We start from the raw sequence: 19,567 nt of genomic DNA, 5'->3' as shown, positions 1-19,567 counted from the left end.
ACACCCAAGCTGGAGCCCAGGGTGGCCCCTAAACCTCCCCAGTGGTCTTCCAAGTCCCCTCTGCCAGCTTCCGGAACATCCAGGACCCTTCTCCCTCATCACAACCTTGCCCCGGTCCAGCCCCCACCCTCTTGCGGGGCTCCTGACCTCCAGCACTGCGACCCTAGCGACATCCCCCAGCCACCTGGTAGTCAGCCCTGCTGCCCCCTGCCCCCAGCCCCACTGAGCCTAACTTCCAGCGCTCTTACTCTGTCCGTCCTCTGCACACACACTACTGCGTTGCTTCGGTCCAGAACGCTGTTCCCTACTCCCTAAGTCCGAGCTTAGACTGTCCGCCCGGAGCCTTCCAGGACCCCTCCCCACCCACCCCCACGTGGCAGCATGCTACCCCGCTGCGCACGCCTCCAGACCAGGAGCCCCCAGGACCGGGTTAGTGGGGTCAGATCACATGCCGTGGCCTCCCTGGGCTCCCGCTGCCCCTACGCCCTCGCCCAGGGTGCCCCGCTCCCCAGCTTGTGACTGAAATGTCTTGTCTCTGGACTGTGGGAGGCAAGACTACGGCGCGCAGATCAAGTCCGGGAGTCCTGGCGCAGCGTCCGGGGACCGCCCCCGGGCCCCCCCCCGACCACCCCCGACCCCCACCCCGGGAAGGCGTCCAAAGCCAACACTCAGGACTCTCTTGCGGCGCGGGGCGGGGCCAATCTAGTGGCGGGGCGGGCCTGCCGCGGAGCCTGTGCCGGTGATCGGACTGGAGGTGGGACGTTGGCGGGGTCGGGACTGAGAGGCGGGGCCTTAGTGGGCGGGGCCTGGGTCAAGCCGGTTCCCGGCTGGACAGGGGCGTGGCGTGGCCCTTAGGGGGCGGGGCCTGGCGGGCAGCAGCCAATGGGCTGAATGAGGCCGGCGGCGCCGCCCGCGCTCGCTCCGCAGTGGCTGGGCTCGGGCTGGGCTGGCCGGGGCGGGGTCCTGGCGGTGGCGGGGTTGGGGGCGCGGGCTCCGCCCGCAGTCAGCGGCCTGCAGCCAGCGGCATCGCAGGCCTGCGGAGGCAGAGCGCTGTGCTCGCCCGCCCCACTGGCCGCCCGCTCGGCGGAACCGGGATCTGCGACTGGACGCGACGGGCCGCCGCCGGCCAGCACCGCCCGGCCGCCAAGATGTGCGACTGCTTCCACATGGTGCTGCCCACCTGGCCCGGAGCCCCCGGCAGCGGTGCGCCTCCTCCCCGCCTGCAGCCCGCTCCCCTCGGGGCGGGTGGGCTCCGCGCGGGGCGCGCGCGCCGGGCGGGTCCTGGGGCGCGCAGTGCGGGTGGGCTGCGGCGCCGGCCGGGGTGGGGGAGCCTCTGGGACCGGCCCGCGGTCTCGAGCGCGTTTCTGCGCCTCGGGGGCTGCTCGGGTCTGTGCCTCCCTCCTCCTGCGTCTCGTCTCTTACCTGTCCCTGTCCCTCGGCCTCCCACCCCTCTCCATCCCTGCCGCTCACTTTGTTTCTCTGGGTCGCTGACTCGTCTCTACCACTCTGTCACTCCTCGCATCTCTCTCTGTCACTCACTGTCCTGTCTGTCTCTCCCTCTCTGTCAACTGTACCCCTGCTGTAGCCCTCTGGGACGTGTGCTGTCCCTAGAGGCAGCCGCCTGGGGAGGGCCACACGTGTAAGTGGGGCATGACTGCCGTGGGTCACCAGGCGGTGGGAACCTGCCGCCAGGACTGCCCTCTGATCTGCTTTTGGGGAGAGCAGTCTGGCTGGACCAGGAGTTAGGGTTGTTGGCTTTGGTCCAGGACTGCTAGGCTGGGCTGGGCTGGGTCCAGCGTGTGGCTGCTGTGTGCTGGCTCACTGGCTAGGTGGTGGCTGAGGTCTGGGGCTTGGTGAGGGGCCTGAGTGGGGTCAGAGCTCAGGCCACAGGGTCCTCCAGTTCTGAGCAAGGGTAGGTGGGGGTTGCCCATGGGGCAGGACCCCTCCCTCTGCACCTCTGGCCTCAGAATGAGAACCAGGTGCTCTGTCTGTCATCTGTCTGTCCCTGCACTGGGCCTGGTTCCAGGGCCTGGGTGTCTCAGCATCGTGGAGGGCGGGGTGGGGTGGGGCGGGGACAGTCTTTCCAGCCCAGGGTCAGTAATGCTGCAGCCTGGCCACACCCAGGACACCTGGCCGGCTGCCGGCAAGGGGGGCTGGGGCCACACTGCATTAGCACAGGCGGAACCCCACTGCCTGGGGAAAGCAGAGATCGATGATGATGGCACTGCTGATGCAGAGGGGGTGGGGCTCCCCTTCAGCTGCAGCAGGAGCCCCCATGGTCCCTCCTGTTGCCCATTCATCTGGTTAGCACTGAAGCCCAGCTGACCTCCTGTTTCGGCCTCCCTTGCCCAGGTGGGAACCCAAGGCACCCCGATTCTCCCTGGACAGCCAACGGGAGAATGATGGGTCCCCAGCCCCCTCCTCCTGACTGGCGGGCCTGGCCCACATCCCTGGGAATCTGCCGCATCACAGGGAGAGGAGCGGGGCCCCAAGGGGCCCAAAGGACTTGGGGCCGTTGCTCTGCCTTGCGTCCCACAATGGCCTCCTCACTCACCGGCCGCCTGGAGACTCCCAAGCTGCAGGGACTCGGGCCATCTTATCCACCCTCCTGCCTTGCAGAGGCCTGTGCTGGGAGCACGTCCCAAGCTGAGGCCCTCATTCTTACTCTGACATGTGGTTCTCTGGCCTCTGGGGCAGTTCCTCCTTGAGTCCAGCCTGCAAAACCATCCCCTCTTAGGGAACAAGGTCAGTGGCTTTCATGGGGCGTTGGCAGGAGACCTGGCCCTGGGGGGTTGTGTCCAACATGCAGATTCCCAGGCCATCCCCATCCTTCTGAGGAGGCCAGGGAACATGCATTCCTAATAAAGAGCCATGGGGATTCAGTCCAGGCATTTTCCAGCTGCAATTCCCTCCTAGCAGGCCAGAGGTGGGCAGGCCCTCCCCGCCCCTCGTGTTTCTGCCCAGCCCACACCGGCCCTCCTGGACCAGCCCCTCCAGGTCCTCTGAAGACCCCTCCCACATCCTGTCGGTGCCCCAGACGGGGGCCCGGGGGAGGGAGCCATGTCTGGTCCAGCCTGCGCTCGGAGGCTGCCCCCTGGTGGCTGTGCTGGGAACACACCAGCACAGGATCCGCCTAGCCTCCCTGGGCCTGTCCAGTCTGAGTAGCACCCGCTCACCCCCACGCCACTACTGCCTTCCCAGGCGACCTCCCCCTGTTCCCGCGGGGGAAGGGAGCTCCGCCTGGGCCACTCCACCTGGAATGGGCCCCCCTTTCCTATCCCGGAGGCAGCCGGGTCCTTCCCGAGGCAGAGCTGGGTCCTAGGCAGCTGGACTACTGATAGGGGAGCCCCCGGCTCCCAGGCTGGGCCTCTGCCCTGCACCTTCAGTTCCCTGGCTTGGCCTGAGGCCCCTCCCACACCCACCCTGAGAAGCCCCCGCAAGGGTCCGAGAGCCCCAGGAGCAGATGACACCATGAGGGGTATCTGGGTGGTCTCTCCCTGGCAGGGGGCCCCGGCAACACTGGGGCCTTTCCCGAAAGCAGTGCAATGCCGGGCATCCCCTGTGGCGGCCTCACCCTTCTGAACAGGGCCGGCGGCCTCTGCATGGGCCTGGACTCTGGGCTATGGGCTGGATCTCGAATCTATGAGCAGGAGTGACCATGGCTGCTCACAGCCCAGGCGGGGCAGGGAGGTAGAGGCCAAGGGGCGGCTCCAGTGAGCTGTCCAGACTGGTGGCTTTGCCTGGGTTGTCCACACTGGCGGAGGGCTGTGTCCCCATTTTGCAGACAGGGACACTGAGTTTCAGAGCAGGGATGCAGAGCCCCGAACCAAAGTGGAGCCTCTCTGGCCTCCACAGGGGCCAGAGCAGCCATGCCGCACGCCCTGCCCCACCCGGCAGGGGGCCCACAAGGCCGGGCACAGAGAAGGAGGCCTCAGGGGCCATCCTGGGCAGGAGTACCGACCCTCCTGACACTTTAATGAGGACGATTCTGAAAGCCACCGCTGGGGATAGCATATGTGTTCCTGACAACACCCCACTTCTCTTTGTGGAGAAACACTCTGGATAGCCTAGCTCCAGCCTCAGGAAGCGGGGTGGGGCCCAGGAGTGGATAGGAGGGTCCAGTGCCCCAAACCACCTGCCTCCTCCTGTGCGCCCACTCCACCTGGGGCTCATCATGGCCTTGCCCTTGTGAAGGCCACGGCCTTCTCTCCCTCTGGCCAGTCTCTTCCATCCTGGGCCCAGCCAGGAGCTGCCCCTTCCAGGAAGCCCCCCGGATTGCTCTCCTTCAGACTCTGACCCTCTCTGTATCTTCTCTTGTGACTGCCTTTGCTGAAAGGCTGTGTTTCAGGTTCAGCCTGGGGCTGCTTTGCCTGGGGGTGGGGAAGTGGAGGTGCCATCGAGGAGAACCCTATGGAGGTGGGGTGGAACATGGGCCATCTGGGGGTCCCCGCCACCCATTTCAGGGGTGAAAAGCCCAGATTTCCCCAGCTTGGCCCTCTGCCTGGACAGGGGCAGGAGGAGGCAGACCCTATGCTTAGGGCTAATGCGAAGTGGGGTTGCCTGTCCACCCACCCATCCATCTGTACATCCCAGGGGCCCTGGGCCTAAGATGTTCACAAATTGGGGGGCAGGGATTCACCAGTGTTCATTCATCAAAGATGAGACAGGTGGGGCTTCTGCCATCAGTGCCACCTTGGTGCACAGGGAAGTCAGGGAGGGCTTCCAGGAGGAAGGGCTGCCTGATGCGGCATCATGTGCAAGAGGCCTGGAGAGAATGTTGACTGGGGAGCAGCAAGTAGCTTAACAGGGTGGGTCTGGGGGTGGGGGTGGGGGTTAAGGGCGGAGAGGGGTAGGGACCATGCTGTTAGGAGGGAGGGCTACGTTCCAAGGGCGCCGGGGAGCCTCAGAGGGTTTCAGGGCAGGTCCCATGGGAAGGGATAAGGCCCAGTAGGGCGGAGGAGTGGGCATCGGAGGAGCTGAGGCTGAGAGCGGGGAGGGTGGAAGGGGAGCCTCAGCTGGACACACATGAGAGCTGGCCACACTCCCCTGAACCCCCTCCCCATTCTAAGGGCAGCTGCCCCTTTTGGCCGGAGTCTGGTCACACTGGGTGCCTTCAGGGACACCTCTAGGCCCTGCCTGCCCGCCCTGCCTCTTCCTCCAGGTTTCCCTTTGTTTTTCTTTTTTTGGAGGCACAGTCAGCTGGGAGCTAAAGGTCCACCTCGCTGGGATAAATATTTAATAGTCAGAAGCACTTTCTAAAATGGAGAGATGGAGCTGGGCCCAGGAGGCCTGAGGGGCTGGGGCAGGGTGGGAGATGGCGTCCCACTGTGCCCACTGCTTGCCTGGTTCCTGCCCTGCGGGGAGCCGGAGGACCCAGTGTGTGTACCTGAGGGTGAGGGGCGGCGCTGGGCCCCTCCCCAGAGAGTTTGGCGGTAGAGACTCGCCGCGCGTCGCGCCCAGGGCTGCTGGTGGAGCGGTAGGCGGAGCTGTGGCTCCCAGCCGCCAGCAGAGGCGGGCTTTCCACCTTAGCTGGTTGAACTGCCAGGAGTCCTGGGAAGGTCCAAGATGGGCTCCTGCCCGGACACAGCACCGGATGTGGGTGTCCATTGCCGAGAGGACGGCCGAGGCTCAGAAAGGAGCGGGCCAGGAAACCTGGGGTGGGGTCCTTATTTGGGCCTCCCTGTCACAACAGTGGGGTGACAGGCTCGCTCAGCCCCGTGTCCACTGGAGGGTCCACCCAGGTGCCGGTGTCTGCGTGGGCTGGAGGCCCCGGAGGTGAGGCCCCGCTGGGCCAGGTCAAGGCTACTTTCTTTGGGGCTCAAGCCTCCGGCCGGCTGCCCACCCCAGGGTGGGGGTCAGACCGTGGGCTGCCTACATTGGGCTCTGGTTGCCCCGCCCCTCCTACACCTCCCCCGACCCTGGCTGATGCCCTTGTTTCCCAAGAGCTGCCAGTGCTTCCAGACCCTTCCAGACCCTTCCAGGCGGGAAGAGGATGGCCTCCCACCAGGCACCTGACTGCAGGACCCCTCCAGGCGGCTCCCCCCGCACCCCCGCCCCGGCAGGCCTTGCTCCTGGGTGGCAGAAGCCCCTGCGGGCTCCTCCGTGACACATCCCCTGAGAATGCCACGCTTGCCCCAACCTCCTTGCCAGCTGATTCACTATCAGCTGCCCCTGGCCCCGCCCCACCCTTTCCCACAGTGACTCCAAGGGCCTGGAGTCCAGGCGGCTCTGAGCTACGGCTGCCGGTGCAGCGGGGGTCGGCGGACACGTGCTGGGCAGCCTGCATCCAGGCCTGGAGGTGTGGCAGCTCAGCAGCTGCCCTGGCCAGCGTCCCTTCAGCTGGCCCAGCATCAGCCTGGAGCCAGGGGACTGGCAGGTGGGGTCCCCGGGAGCCAAGGTGGGTGGACAGGGCCTCCTCACCCAGAGCCCTTATCTGCTGGGGAGCCAGGTGCACCCTGCGGGGCTGACACCAGCCCAGGGGCGGGGTGAGGAGTGGCCCCCTGACTCGCCGCTACCGGATCACAGTGGTCCCGACCCAGAGCCCCGTGCCAGCAGCTGACTCCTTCCCTTCCCAGCCACTTCCCAGCGCCCTGGAGCTGCCCGCGCACAGCACTGCAAGGGCTGCTGGCGCTGGCCTCCTGCGGGAGGATTCCAGGGTCTGAGCCGGGGCGGGAGGGTGTTGGGAGTCTGGAGAGGGCTTTTGGGGGGCGGGGGCGGAGCATAGGGTGTCGGGGAGAGTGTGGCTGAGGCCTCCTCCAGCCAGTGGGCGGGGGGTGTCTGGCCGCAGGAGGTGGAGGGCTGTCCCAATGGTCCAGGGCCCGGTGGGTGGCCGCAGGGGAGGTGGTAGGGCTCAGGAGGATGGGGGACGGCTTGATTGGGATGGAGCGCCCAGGCTCAGAGGGGACGAGGTGGGGTGACCCTGCTCCGTGCCAGCATCTACCCCAGCCTCCCAGCTGAGTCAGCCGGCCCGGCCCTGCCCGGGGGCGGGGTCAGGGGGTTTGGGGGTGTCAGTAACAGTCTGGTGGGGTGTCAAGCAGTACACTGAGAATTCCCAGGTGAGAACTGTGGGCCGGTGGAGGAGGTGAGGTCACTGGCCAGCAGGCCTGGCCGGTTTCCTGTCTCAGTGTGACTAGAGTCTCTTCTGATCGTTAGGTTTTCAGGGGGGACCAGCCGGGAGGGCCCTGGGTGCTTTTCCTCCTTCAGGCCTCTCACCCAGTTTTCCCAGCAGTGCCGGCTGCCTCGAGCTGGTGGAGCCCCCTGCCTACCCGGGAGCCCTCTGAGCGGCCAGGGGCCTTCCCCCGCTGTCACCCCACCTCAGGCTGCTCCGGGCTTCCCCTGTCCTGGTGGGGGACCGGCCTCCCGGCAGCCGCTTTCGGTGCCTGTTGCCCTCAGTTACTCAAGGAGCCCTCAGCTCTGCGGCCACTGTTGCAGGCCTGGTGTGTCTGGTGGGGCTGTAGGTGCAGGTTCGGGCTGACCCATCCCCGCCCTTGAACCCCAGCCTGGGCCCCTCAGCTGTGCCGGCCTGCTCCGACCTGCCCGTGGGATGCAGGTGCCCGCAGCCAGCTGGGCCCCACCCCACGGGGCTGTGAGGCACAGGGCGGGGCAGCCCCGGGACCAGCAGCAGATCTGCAGATAGGTCAGCCCGGGGGCCTGCCTGGGCCTGCCGGGCCTGCCGGGCTCCTGGAGCTGGGAGGGGCCTTGGAGCCAGAACCCGCGTTCTCCCGCCCCCCTCAGGGGTCCCCCAGGGCAGGGGCTGGGAGTCCTGGGGGCAGAAGGGTGAGGTGACAGGAGGGGGCAGCCCGGCAGGTGGGGTCTTGGGGGCGGGGGAGTTGGGCACATATTCCTCAGCTGCCACTTACATCCAACGACTGGGGAGGGGGTGGTTAAAACTGCTGCTTCCGGGGACCCACCGCACTCAGCTCATCAGATGCCCTGGAACTTTGAGGGGTGGGTTTTGGCTGAGAGGGCTAGAGGGTGGCCGGGGTCAGGCTGCCCTCAAGGGGCATGGGCAGGGGGGCAGTGGCCAAGGCCACCTTCCCCAACGTCACTGGCCCAGGCCATGGGTGGGCTTGGTCTGGCCCTGCTCTGGCCTTTGTGGCCTTGGCTGTGGAAGGGGCTGGCTGTGCCCTGGGCAGTGGTCTCAGCAGAGCCTGAGGGGCCGTGCAGCACTGAAGTTCCAGAGGGAGCAGTAGCCTGTGCCCATCCTGGGTCCCTCCTGGAAGGGCCTCCGCCCCCACCTTGGGCTATGCCTCCACACCCCTCCCCTGCACCCCCAGCCCGACAGCCCTCAGCCTCTGTCCCAGGCTCGTGCACAGGCTGCCGGGACGGTCCTGTGTGACATCTGAGTCTGTCCACACAGCAGGACTGGATTGGACCGGGGCGGTGGCAGTGACTCACCCATCCCGAGCTGGGAGGTGTCTCTTCCCCCAGTCAGCTGCTCGGCCTGGGGGGGCGCTCTGGGGGAGGGGCGGGGGCCTGGTCCAGCTGTGGGGGCCTGTAAGGGGACCCGCCCAGTCCCTCTGGTAGGGCGAAGGAGGCTTGGCGGGCTCTGGGCCCCGTGGAGAAGGGGGCCTGTGGGCGGGGCAGTGGAGGGAGGGGCCGTGGAGGGGAGGAGTGGGCCAGAGGGACCTGCAAACCTGGGATCTTCACCTCGGGGCACGTTGGGAGGACGTCGGGCTCGGTAAGCGGCTGCGCTGTCTTCTGTGCCCACCCTGTGCCCCCTGTCCCCTGCCTTCTTCCTGGGTTTAGCCCTGGGGCACCTGATCACCTCACCACCCAGCAGGTGGAGGGTGGGGGCACAGGGGTGGGGGGTGGCAGAGCCGGGCTGGGCATCTCCCTGACTCTGCCCTGCTTCAGCTCCAGCCGATGTTGGAGGGTGCCCAAGGGCACCAGCGTGGCCATTTCAGTCCCAGGACAGGCAGATCCCCAAGGCTGGACCGTGTGGCCTGCAGGGGGTCCTCAGAAGATGGCCGTTTGGTGCACTGGGAACCCTGGGGGGTGGCGGGAGGGCGCTTCAGACACGCTTACCTGCAGGTGCCAGGTGGGCGGTGGGGGCCTGTGGCGGTGGGCCACCCTGTCACAGGGTCACACCGTGCTGGGCGTCTCGGTGCTGGCCTTTCAGCCCAGAGAGAAAGAGACTCGGGCCCGCTGGTCCTGTTGGGGTGGACAGGAGGTGGGGACGCTCCTTTCGGCTGCCGGGCCCATGGAGGTGGTGGACTGGCGTGCCTGCTTCAGGTCTCGGTGTCTCCAGGTGCAGGAGGAGAAGCGCAGGGCCCACCTGCTGCCCCTCCCAGCCCTCGAGACCCCGTTGCACCCTCAGGCTGGGCGGGACTCATCTTCCCTTCCTCTGCCCACCTATGCCCAGCACTAGCATGCACCTACTAGGTGCCGGGCTCTGAACGTTTGTGAGACTGTTCTAGGGACCAGGGACCAGGCAGTGGCCAGAGATGATGACAGGGTGGCCAAGCTGGACCGTGAGATGGCGGCGGAAACTGCATGTGGAAAGGACAGAGGTCGGGGGAGAGCCTGCTCTGGAGCTCAGCTCCAAAGGTCTGGGGCCCAGGCGGCAGCGGTGCAGACTGGGGAGGCTGCCGATGTTGGCGGGCCAGGCAGACTGACAGGCCGGAGAGGGCGATGGGAAAACCTCCTGGTTGCAGCTGTGGCTGCATGGCAGTGGCTGCAGACTGGGTGAGGAGTCCTGGCCCCCAGGCCCGGGCGGCCGAGGCTGGTTCCTGGGCCTTCCCGAAGCCTTGGAGGCACAGCAGGAGGCTGGGATGCCTCCCTGTGCAGCAGGCTTATCTTGAGAAACGCTGGGGAGGCGGGGCGGGCCCTGCCCGTGGGTGTTGCTTCAGAAAGCCTGACAGTCTTGTGATGAGTCAGCCGAGCTCGGCACTTTCCTCGTGGGGCTCCAGGATGGGGTGAGGCCGAGCGTCCCGCATGCCCTGTGGGCACCGGGCTCCAAGCCCGAGGGCAGCATCCCCCGAGGAGGGAGCCTACATCCGGGGCTCCCACTCTCTCGGCTCCCTGGGCCAGCCGGGGGCCTCAGCTGAGGCTGTACCCATTCACACACACACCCAGCACAAGCACGAACACCCCGTGAGCAGACGCCCTCGTGCTCGTAAACACACACACGCGCACGCGCACCCGAGGCTGGACACTCAGGCCCCTGTCCAGGGCCCTGCTTTGTTCGCAGCTCTCCTCCCCACCGCCCTCACAGTCCCCCAGTCCCACCGCTGCCCTCGTGACACACCAACTTGCGCCCACACCCGGCCCCACTTGGAGGCTGGAGCTGGGCCCCGGCAGCGGCCAGTTTGGATGCAAACTTGGGTTCTGTTTAAGCAAAACTGCCACACCCACGAGTGGCCCTGCTCTGGTCCCCCTAAGAAGTCCCACTTGGCTGGGGGCTGGCGGGAGAGGCCCCAACTCAGTCCTGGGCCCAAAGGGCAAGGTAAGTTTGGGGAAGTCATCCAGGCACACGCCCCCTTTCTGCGTCCCCTCCACCTGGTGCCCCTCGGCCGCACTGCACGTCTCCTCGGCTCCGCCCTCTCCGTAGACTCACTTCCTGGAGGTCCCAGCCCAGAATATTACAATTCCCGGGAGTGAAGCTTTTCAGCTGACGTGGTGCCAACCACGCCCGCCCCCAAGTCCCCCGGTGGGTAGTGTTCGAGGCCATGGAAGAGTTAGGGTGAGGGGCTGGATGGACATGTAGCCCAACCAGGGTGCTGGGGCCACAGCAGGGCCTTGAGCCTCGAGGAGGGGGACGGGCATTTGGCGAAGGACCAGGTGCCAGCAGGGGGACCTGCTGGGCCTGGCTCAGCATGTCACCTCCACGGCCTTCTCTGTAAAGCGGGGCTTTGGTGACCTTATTTTAGTAGTCATTATTCGAGGCGACTGCTGGGTCTGGGCTAGCTGCGGGGCCAAGGCCAGGCCAGGCAGGCTGTTAGGACCCCTCCCATGCACTCAGGGGGTGGGGCCCTCAGGACAGTGCTCTGGGGGGTACTTGAGTGCCTCCTTTTCCCTCCCCAGGGGCATGTCTGAGGCTGGCAGGGCTGCTGGCGGCCTTGCCCTGTGGCAGGCAGGATTTCCTCCTTCCTGTTTGTGCGTCTCTGGGCCAGGCTCCAGCCAGCTTGGGGTTCTGCCCTAAGGTTGCAGAGGGGCCGGAGCTTAGAACCACGGCCGGGCATCTTCCCAGCGGTCTGACCTTGGGCGAGGCCTGTCCCCGCCTCCCTGAGCCCCATTGTTTGTTCCTACCTTGGGTGTAGGGCTCTTGCACCCAAGGGGGTGGCTGGGAGGGCAGGACTGGGCCGGGTGGGGGCCCAGAGGCAGGGGCGGTGGTCCAGCTGGAGCAGGGCTGGCTGAGCACCCCCCCCCCCAGGTTCCCGGCTGCTAACACCTTTCCTCACCCCTGCCCTGGAGCGGATCTGGGGGTACGGCTTCTCAGGGCCCGGGGGTCCCCGCCCGATCCGGGGCCTTCCACCGCATCGCCCCCGGCACACAGCGCCCAGCCCAAGGCCCCGCTGGCTGGCCCGACCGCACACCCGCTCGGGGTCCGCTCCTCCAGCAGCCGCGGTCCAGAGCCTTTTCCCAGGTCTGGGCAGACCGCCGCCCTCGCCCCCAGGTACACGTCTGCCTGCCCCACGCGGAGGGCGGTCCGGGCCTTGTTTTGCTGTGACTCAGAGAAGGCTGCGGGGCTCGGGGGAGGCTGGGCTGCCTTTCTGGGCGCGTCCGAGCAGCTCCGTAGACCTCGCCGCCCCTCTGCCGGCTGCCCCAGCCCCGAGCCCAGGCCGGTGGGGACCCTCCGACGCCCCCAGCCGGGCACAGGGCGGGAGAGGCAGCCCCACAATGACCGGTCCCGGGATGGCTGGGGTGGGAGCGCGGCCACCCTGGACTCCGCCCGCCGCGTCTAGTCCCCACGCCGCCCCGCGGGCTGAGCCACCTCGGGCCAGTGGCTTCCCCTCCCCCAGCCTCAGATTCCTCGTTGCTCACCCACAGCGCGCCCACGTTGGGGCCGGGGGTGAGGGTCTCGGCAGAACTGGAAGGGAAACTGCGGCCGGAGAGAGTGGGGTCAGCTGCCCTCGCCCTTGGCTTCCGCGCAGGGCAGCGGGCTCGGTGGGGAACAGGCTCTGATCTCCACCGCTCCCGCGGGCGGGGCATGAATCAGCCTGGGACTCTCTCCCCGCTCCCCGCCGCGCTCCCCCCACCACCCGCCGCCCCTCGGCCTCCTCCACAACCTGCTCTCCGCTCCCCGCCCCACTCCCTGCGGTCCCTCTGGGCTTCTGGGTGGGCAGAGTAGCCCTCTGACATCCATGGGGAAATCAAGGCTCAGAGAAGGGACAGGCTTGCTCAGGGTCACACAGCAAATTGGCCAGAGAGTAGCAGGCAAACCTGCACTCCCGCCAGGACTGGGCTTCCCCCGTGTGCTCCATGGGGACAGGGACGTGCCTGGTGCCCATGCCGGCTGCCCGGCCTGTGGGATAGGGGTTCCCTCCCGGCTCTGAGCCCTGCTGGCTGCGGTGGGTTGGGAGTGGGCACCCGTGTCCCCTCCTCACCAGCAATGCAGTCACAGCCACAGAGGGTGTGGCTGATCCCAGGGCCAGACCTAGTGTGAGATCCTGGGCTGCTTCTCCTGCAATACTGAGTACAGTTCTGGGGGCTCTGGGCCCGGAGGTGCTTGTGGACCGGTTTTAAGGAAGGGCTTTGGTTGTTGAATCATCACAGGACTATTTACGTAGCCTGTTTCTCCTTGTGTGGTGCTCGCAGCGTTGTTTCTCTAGGAGTATGTCCAATTCCTCTACATTTTTAGATTTATTGGCATAAAGTTTATAATTTCCTCATTTCAATTTTATGTAGAATTTAAACATTTTGGGCGAAAGGTACAAATCATATGTGTGTAGCTGGATGCATTTTCCCAAAGTGGACACACTGGTGTAACCAGTACCCCTTACCCCCACCGGAGGCCTCTCCCCGACTGGTCTGCCCCTCCCAAAGGACTTCCAACACCAGTGCACCTGTGAACTGCGTCCAGCGGGTTCTGTTTGAGCATTTTATGTCTAGCTCTATTGCAGCACTAAGTTTGTGAAATTCACCCACACTGCCTGTGGACGCAGTTCATCGGACAGAGACTCCCAAGTTTTTTTCCTTCCACTGGTTTTTTTGGCTGTGCTGCACATCAGGTGGGATCTTACTTCCCGACCAGGGGTTGAACCCGTGTCCCCTGCATTGGATTCTTAACCACTGCGCCACCAGGGAAGTCCCTAATTTAATAATTTTAACAATTAATCAGTTGTTTCCTTTAGTGCTAGTGTTGTCTGTGTCCTGGTTAAGAATTGTTTCCCTATCCCCAGTGTTATTTCTGTTTATCTTCTGGAAACTGTATCCTTAAACTTCGGATCTGCAATCCACATGAAATTCATACTTCCTGGGGCTGACCTAGGGGTCCAGATCAATATTATTCCTTGTGAATTTCCAGTGGACCCCACACTGCTGACTGAAAAGATCATTACTTTCCCACAGCGCTGTATCTGTATGAGTCTGCTTCCGGGACCTTTGTTTTGTGCCATTGGCTTTATTAATAATTTGCATTTCCCTGACGACTAAAGAAGTTGACCATCTTTTCTGTGCTTACTGGTACATCTTCTTTTGTGAAGTGTCTGTTTAAATCTTTTGCCCACTTTTAATTGGGGTTTTTTTTTTTTTTTTTTGTCTTTTTCTATTGATTTGCAGAAATTCTTCTGGATGCAAGTTCTTTGTCAGATATATTGAATTGCCTTTTCATTTTCTAAAAAATGTCTTTCAAGACTGGAAGTATTTAATTATGATGAAATATGATTGATCAGATTTTCTTTTATGATTCACACCTTTTGTGTCCTGCCTAAGAAAACACTGCCTGCCCCAAGGTGGTGAAGAATTTCTCCTGTTTTCTTCTAGAAGTTTTATAGTTTTAAGTTTTACATTTAGCTCTATGATTCATTTTGAGTTAATTTTTACATGTGCTATGTTGTAAGGGTCTAGGGTTTTTTTCCCCTAATAAATATCCACTTGTCCCAGTACCATTGTTGAAAAGGCTATTATTTTTCTATTGAAATAATTTGGCTGCTTTGTCAAAAATTAATTGATCTTACAAAGTGTGGGACTATTCTGGACTTTCTATTCGTTTTCACTGATATTTGTGGTTATACTGTACTGTCTTGATTCCGTTGAGAGTCAGAGAAAATACCTAGTTGATTTTTTTTTTTTTTACATCTTTCTTGGAGTATAATTGCTTTACAATGGTGTGTTAGTTTCTGCTTTATAACAAAGTGAATCAGTTATACCTAGTTGATTTGAAATGGTCTTAATTATTTTAAATTTACTGAGACATTTAAATGAGCCAGCATATGATCTATCTTGGTGAATGTCCCATGTGCACTTAAGACGAATGTGTACTCTGCTCTTGTCAGGAGGAGTGATCTCTGCTGTGGTCTCATTGGTTGATGGATGGATCAGTGTTCTTACCTATTCTGTTTTGTAAGGTTATCGATTACTGAGAGGAATGTTACGATCTCTATTGTAATTGTGGATTTGTCTTTTTTGTCCTTTCATTTTTGCCAGCTTTCTGAAGCTGAAGTGTTTTTAGCCTCTGTTATTAGGTATATACAGACTTAGGTTTGTTATTATTTCTTTTTATGAATTGTGCCCTTTATTATTATGAAATGATTAGTTTTTGCACTGTATGTATTTTTCTTTCCTTTTCTTTTAACTTCTTTATATTTATAGTCCATTTCTCCTAGATAGCATGTAGTCAGGTCTTGCTTTTTTAATTTAATCTGATAATCTCTACCTTTTTGATTGGAATTTTAAGTCCTTTTATATTTAATGTATTGTCAAAATGGCTGGTTTAAATCCTATCGTCTTGCTAATTGCTTTCTATTTTATTCCATCCATCCTTTGCTCCTCTTTCCCCGGTTCCTTATCTTGTTTTAGAATTAATTAAATATATACATAGGTATATAATTACTTAATAACATATATTACATATATAAATATAAATTTTGTATTTATAAACTAATATAGATGTATACATTATATATAATTAATTATATATTAAATTTATATATTAATGTAAATTATTTATATACATTATATATATGTATAAAAACAACATGTATTTTTAGTATTGCATTTTATTTCCACTACTGGCTTATTAGCTACACATCTTTTTCATCTTTTTTTAAAAATAAATTTATTTATTTTATTTATTTATTTTTGGCTGCGTTGGGTCTTCATTGCTGCGCATGGGCTTTCTCTGGTTGCGGTGAGCGGGGGCTACTCTCTTCGTTGCGGTGCGTGAGCTTCTCATTGCGGTGGCTTCTCTTGTAGTGGAGCACGGGCTCTAGGCATGCGGGCTTCAGTAGTTGTGGCACGTGGGCTCTAGATTGCAGGCTCAGTACTTGTGGCACGTGGGCTTAGTTGCTCTGTGGCATGTGGGATCTTCTTGGGCCAGGGCTTGAACCCGTGTCCCCTGCATTGGCAGGCGGATTCTTAACCACTGTGCCACCAGGGAAGTCCCTATTTTGCCTTTATTTTTGAAGGACAGTTCGCTAGATATAGAATTCATGGTTAACAAAGTTTTTCTTTCAGCAATTTGAATATATTGTTCCATTTTTTTCTAGCTTCCGTGGTGTTGACTAGTAATTGTATTGCTGTACTATTAAATGTGATGGGCCACTTCTCTCCTGTTGCTTTCAAAATTTTTTCTTTCCCTTGAACATTTTGATGTGATTGTTTAGGTCTGGATCCCTTTGTGCTTATCCTACTGGGGTTTGTTGAACTTCTGAGATCCGTAGATTGTTTTTAGCCATTATTCTTTCAAACATTTTTTTCTGCCTCCCTCTCTCTCTCTCTCTCGTTTCCTTCTGAGACTTCAACTACACATATATTGGTGTTCTTAATGTCATCTCACAGATCTCTGAGGCTCTATTCATTTTCCTTCAATCCTTTCCCCCTTGTTCTTCAAATTGGTTAATTTCTATCAATCTACAAGATTTTGTTTTGTTTGGTCTTTTTTTTTTTTTTTTCTGGCCACACTGTGTGTCTTGAGGGATCTTAGTTCCCCAACCAGGGATTGAACCTGCACCCTGGCAGTGAAAGTGCTGAGTCCTAACCACTGGACCACCAGAGAATTCCCCTAATCTACAAGCTTTTTGTTTCCTTCCACTGGCATCTCAGCCCTGCTATTGAGTCCCTCCAGTAAACTTTCAACTTCAGAGTTTCCATTTGGCTTTTTTTTTCTTAATATAATTTCTGTTTCTTTATGACATTCTTTCTTCATTGGGCCATTGTCATCATATTTTTCATTAATTCTTTAAACGTGGTCTCCTTCACTTTTTTGAATAAACTTATGAGTGTTGCTTTGGAGTCTGTGCCACATTCCACAGCTGTGGACATTCACAGCTTGTTTCCATTAACCGCTCTGTTCCTCAGTGTGGATCATACTTACTTGTTTCTTTGCATGTCATGTCATTTTCTGTTGAATGCTGGACATTATAGTTTATATATTATAGTAACTCTGGATTCTGACTCCCCGTCAGGGTTGTAGTTATTGTTTTATTTGTGTATTTGTTTAGTAGCTTTCTTTGACTAAATCTGTGAAGTCATCTACTTTGTCGGAGCCCGCCCCCCCCATCCTGGCTCACTGCCATCACACCTGATCTCACAACCTCCCCGGCTCAGTGGCTGTGGGTCCTCCCCGGACCCCTGCATGTGCTCCCAGACCCAGGGTCCAGGGTTACACCACCTCTGTGGTATACAGCCTCCCCTGGGCCCCTACCCCCAGCTCCACCCTCTGCTCTGCCCACCTGCAAGGCTCCACTGACTCATCCTTTCCCTTTGCAGTGTCTGGCCGGCAGTTGCAGGCTGAAGAGCCAGATGCAGAAACCGAGGAGGACCACTCCGTAAGTGAGGTCCAGGGAGGGTGTGCGCCCCACCCCCCTCCTTTCCTGGACTTGAGCAGAGCCCGAGTGGCTGAGGGCGACCTGATTCTCTCCTCCTGCCAGGTGACTGAAGGGTCTGTGGATGAGACCATTCGGCCCCGGCCACAGGGGTCCTCGCCTGTCTATGAGTACGTGACTGAGGGTGCCAGCTTCGGACTCCCGGTAAGCCTGCTCTACAGACACCCACAGGCTTAGGGAAGGCTCAGGTGTGCGGCCACAGGTGACCACGCCTCCTGCATCCCCCTGTGTGGGCAACTCACGCACGCACCTGTGCAGCCACACTGCCCTGCCACAGCAGTGTCCACTCGGCTGTCTTCTCTGACTCCTCGGTCCTTCACTAGAGCCCTCCCATCAGCTGGCCAGGACACACTTGAGATGGCACACGTGTGTGTGCGTGGGGAACAGACCTCGTGCTCCTGTGTGCGACAGGGCACAGGATATGTGCACACACGTGCCCTCTCGGACGAGGAGACACAGACAGGGTCCCGCGGCCACCTCTGGAGACACCTGGGGGAAGGCATGGACCAGGCGTGTTTACTAAAGGCCTCATTCTTTTTTCAGAATTGTTTACGTACTTACTTCTTTTGGCCGTGCTGTGCGGCATGTGGGATCTTAGTTCCCTGACCAGGGATCGAAACCATGCCCCCTGCAGTGGAAGCACAGAGTCCTAACCACTGCACCGCCAGGGAAGTCCCAAAGGCCTCCTTCTTGTACTGTTTCTTTTTTGCCCCCTCTACTTGCGGACAGGGGGGCTGGGCCCCATGGGAATCACCAAGGCCCAGAGTCACCTTCCCCCTGGAGGAACTCAGCTCCCCCTGCACACAGCGCACTCTGGGGGATCTAGCCCCTGAGCTGGGGCCTCCCCGAGTCCCTCCTGTCCCCTGGGCTGGGGCAGGTTGGTGACCCGCTGCCTGTCGCTGCTGCAGGAAGACACGCCAAGGAGGCGGAGGTCCTGGTGGAAGCGGGATTTGGGGGACTCGCAGACGCTTTCCAGGATGAGCCGTCTGGAGGTGGGTGTGCCGGGAGCCGATGTGGGGGGGCAGCCTGTCCACACGGGCTCCAGCGGGGGAAGCCAGGGCCAGAGCGAGACGGCGAGGAGCCGGAAAGCTGGCCGCGTGGCCCTGTGCCCTGGGGAAGGGCGTGCCACCTCCCTCATTAGGCCCGGGGTGGGCAGGGGCTCCAGAACACGGGTCCAGGCCTCCCCCAGACCCCTCTACTCTCGTGGTGAAGGACCAGATGGACCCGGGTGCACGGACCTCAGTGTTCTCAGCTGTACAGTGGGTACGGCTGCTGCCTGCTGTCACTGGCGGCCCCAGCAGTTCTAACGCCCTCCCAGACCCAGAGGAGCTGTCGTGTCCGAGGTCAGGCTGGCCCTGCCGCTTCCAGTATTTTCCTCAGCACTTATGGCCCTCCTTGGTCTGAGCACTGGCTACCTTGTATGTGACTGGTGCTTGGAGTGAGTGTGGTGGTGAGCCCGGAGCTGATAAAGGAACGCCTTGGCCACGTGCAAGCGGAAGACTCTGCCCTCTGCTTGCCAAGCCCCGCTGGGCCCGGATGGCCGGGGCCGGGCTGCTCCTGAGTCCTGGCAGGTGGGGACGAGGACAAGGGAGGCTGCTCCCAACTGAGACAGCTGCAGCTGGCTTCCCCCAGAGCCTGGACCCCGTGCCCGGGCTCAGCTGCCCAGTGATGGGAGGACGCTGGGGTCCCTGGCCTCGGGGGAGGCAGCCTCCCAGCACCCACGCCCACTGTGGGATAGGCGCAGGCTCACCAAGGCCTGATGTGATTCTGCCTCAGTCCACGCAGGAGGCGACGGGGGAGACACTGAAGACCAAGGTGGAGGCCGGAGCCAGTGGCTACATTGTCACGGGCGGCGGGGACCAGGGGATCTTTGTCAAGCAAGTGCTGAAGGAGTCCTCAGCTGCCAAGCTCTTCAGCCTGAGAGAAGGTGCCATGGCCCCATCCCCATGTCCCCGTAGTCCCATCAGGATGGGGGGGCCTGTAGAGGGATGGGCCACAGTGGACTCAGGATGGCCCCATCCCCGTGTCCCCGTGGTCCCATCAGGTTAGGGGGGCTTGGAGGGGGACAGGCCACAGTGGACTCAGATGAGCCCCTAGAGACTGCTTAGCGGTGTCCAGGCTGGGACCACTCGCTCTGACAGGTTTTCTGCTTGGAAATGGGGGCTCCTTCCCACCCGGGGCTCAAGAGAAGGAAGGGGCCGGGCAGCCCGAGCGGGGTTGCCCTCTCGGTCACGCACCCCTGTGGACCCCTCTCGTGAGGCCCGACGAGGTCCGGGATGCTAAGGCGTGGGGACCGCTCTCTTCGTCTAGGGGATCAGCTGCTCAGCACAACCATATTCTTTGACGACATTAAATACGAAGATGCTCTCAAAATCCTTCAGTATTCAGAGCCTTACAAGGTTCAGTTCACAATCAAACGGAAACTTCCTGCCGGGGAGGACGAGGAGGGAGCTTCCGGCGGCGCTCGGCGTGGCTCGAGGGGCAGCAGGAAGCAGGTGAGGTCGCGTGGTCCGCGGAGCTGGGCCCCGGCCGGGCCCCTGGGACCCCCACCACCGCCTCCCGTCCCCGGAGCCCCTGCC

At 60.5% G+C, this 19,567-nt stretch overlaps 1 protein-coding gene across 1 annotated transcript in view; it reads left to right on the top strand.

Annotated features, from left to right (window-relative positions):
- Positions 1-1,148: 1,148 nt before the first annotated feature.
- Positions 1,149-19,567, top strand: part of AHNAK2 (AHNAK nucleoprotein 2) — a gene marked incomplete at its 5' end in the record, with an annotated part of 32,604 nt that continues 14,185 nt past the window's right edge. The window contains 6 exons of the mRNA XM_079699220.1: positions 1,149-1,203; positions 16,873-16,931; positions 17,034-17,132; positions 17,897-17,980; positions 18,765-18,915; positions 19,299-19,483. Coding sequence (XP_079555346.1) covers positions 1,149-1,203; positions 16,873-16,931; positions 17,034-17,132; positions 17,897-17,980; positions 18,765-18,915; positions 19,299-19,483 — 633 coding nt within the window. The remainder of the gene's footprint in view (positions 1,204-16,872; positions 16,932-17,033; positions 17,133-17,896; positions 17,981-18,764; positions 18,916-19,298; positions 19,484-19,567) is intronic.

This window comes from Hyperoodon ampullatus (genome assembly GCF_949752795.1).
Source record: "Hyperoodon ampullatus genome assembly, chromosome: 3".
Classification (NCBI taxonomy): Eukaryota; Metazoa; Chordata; class Mammalia; order Artiodactyla; family Ziphiidae; genus Hyperoodon; species Hyperoodon ampullatus.
The sequence above is the reverse complement of the archived record's forward strand: the minus strand, read 5'-3'. Positions and strand labels throughout refer to the sequence as shown.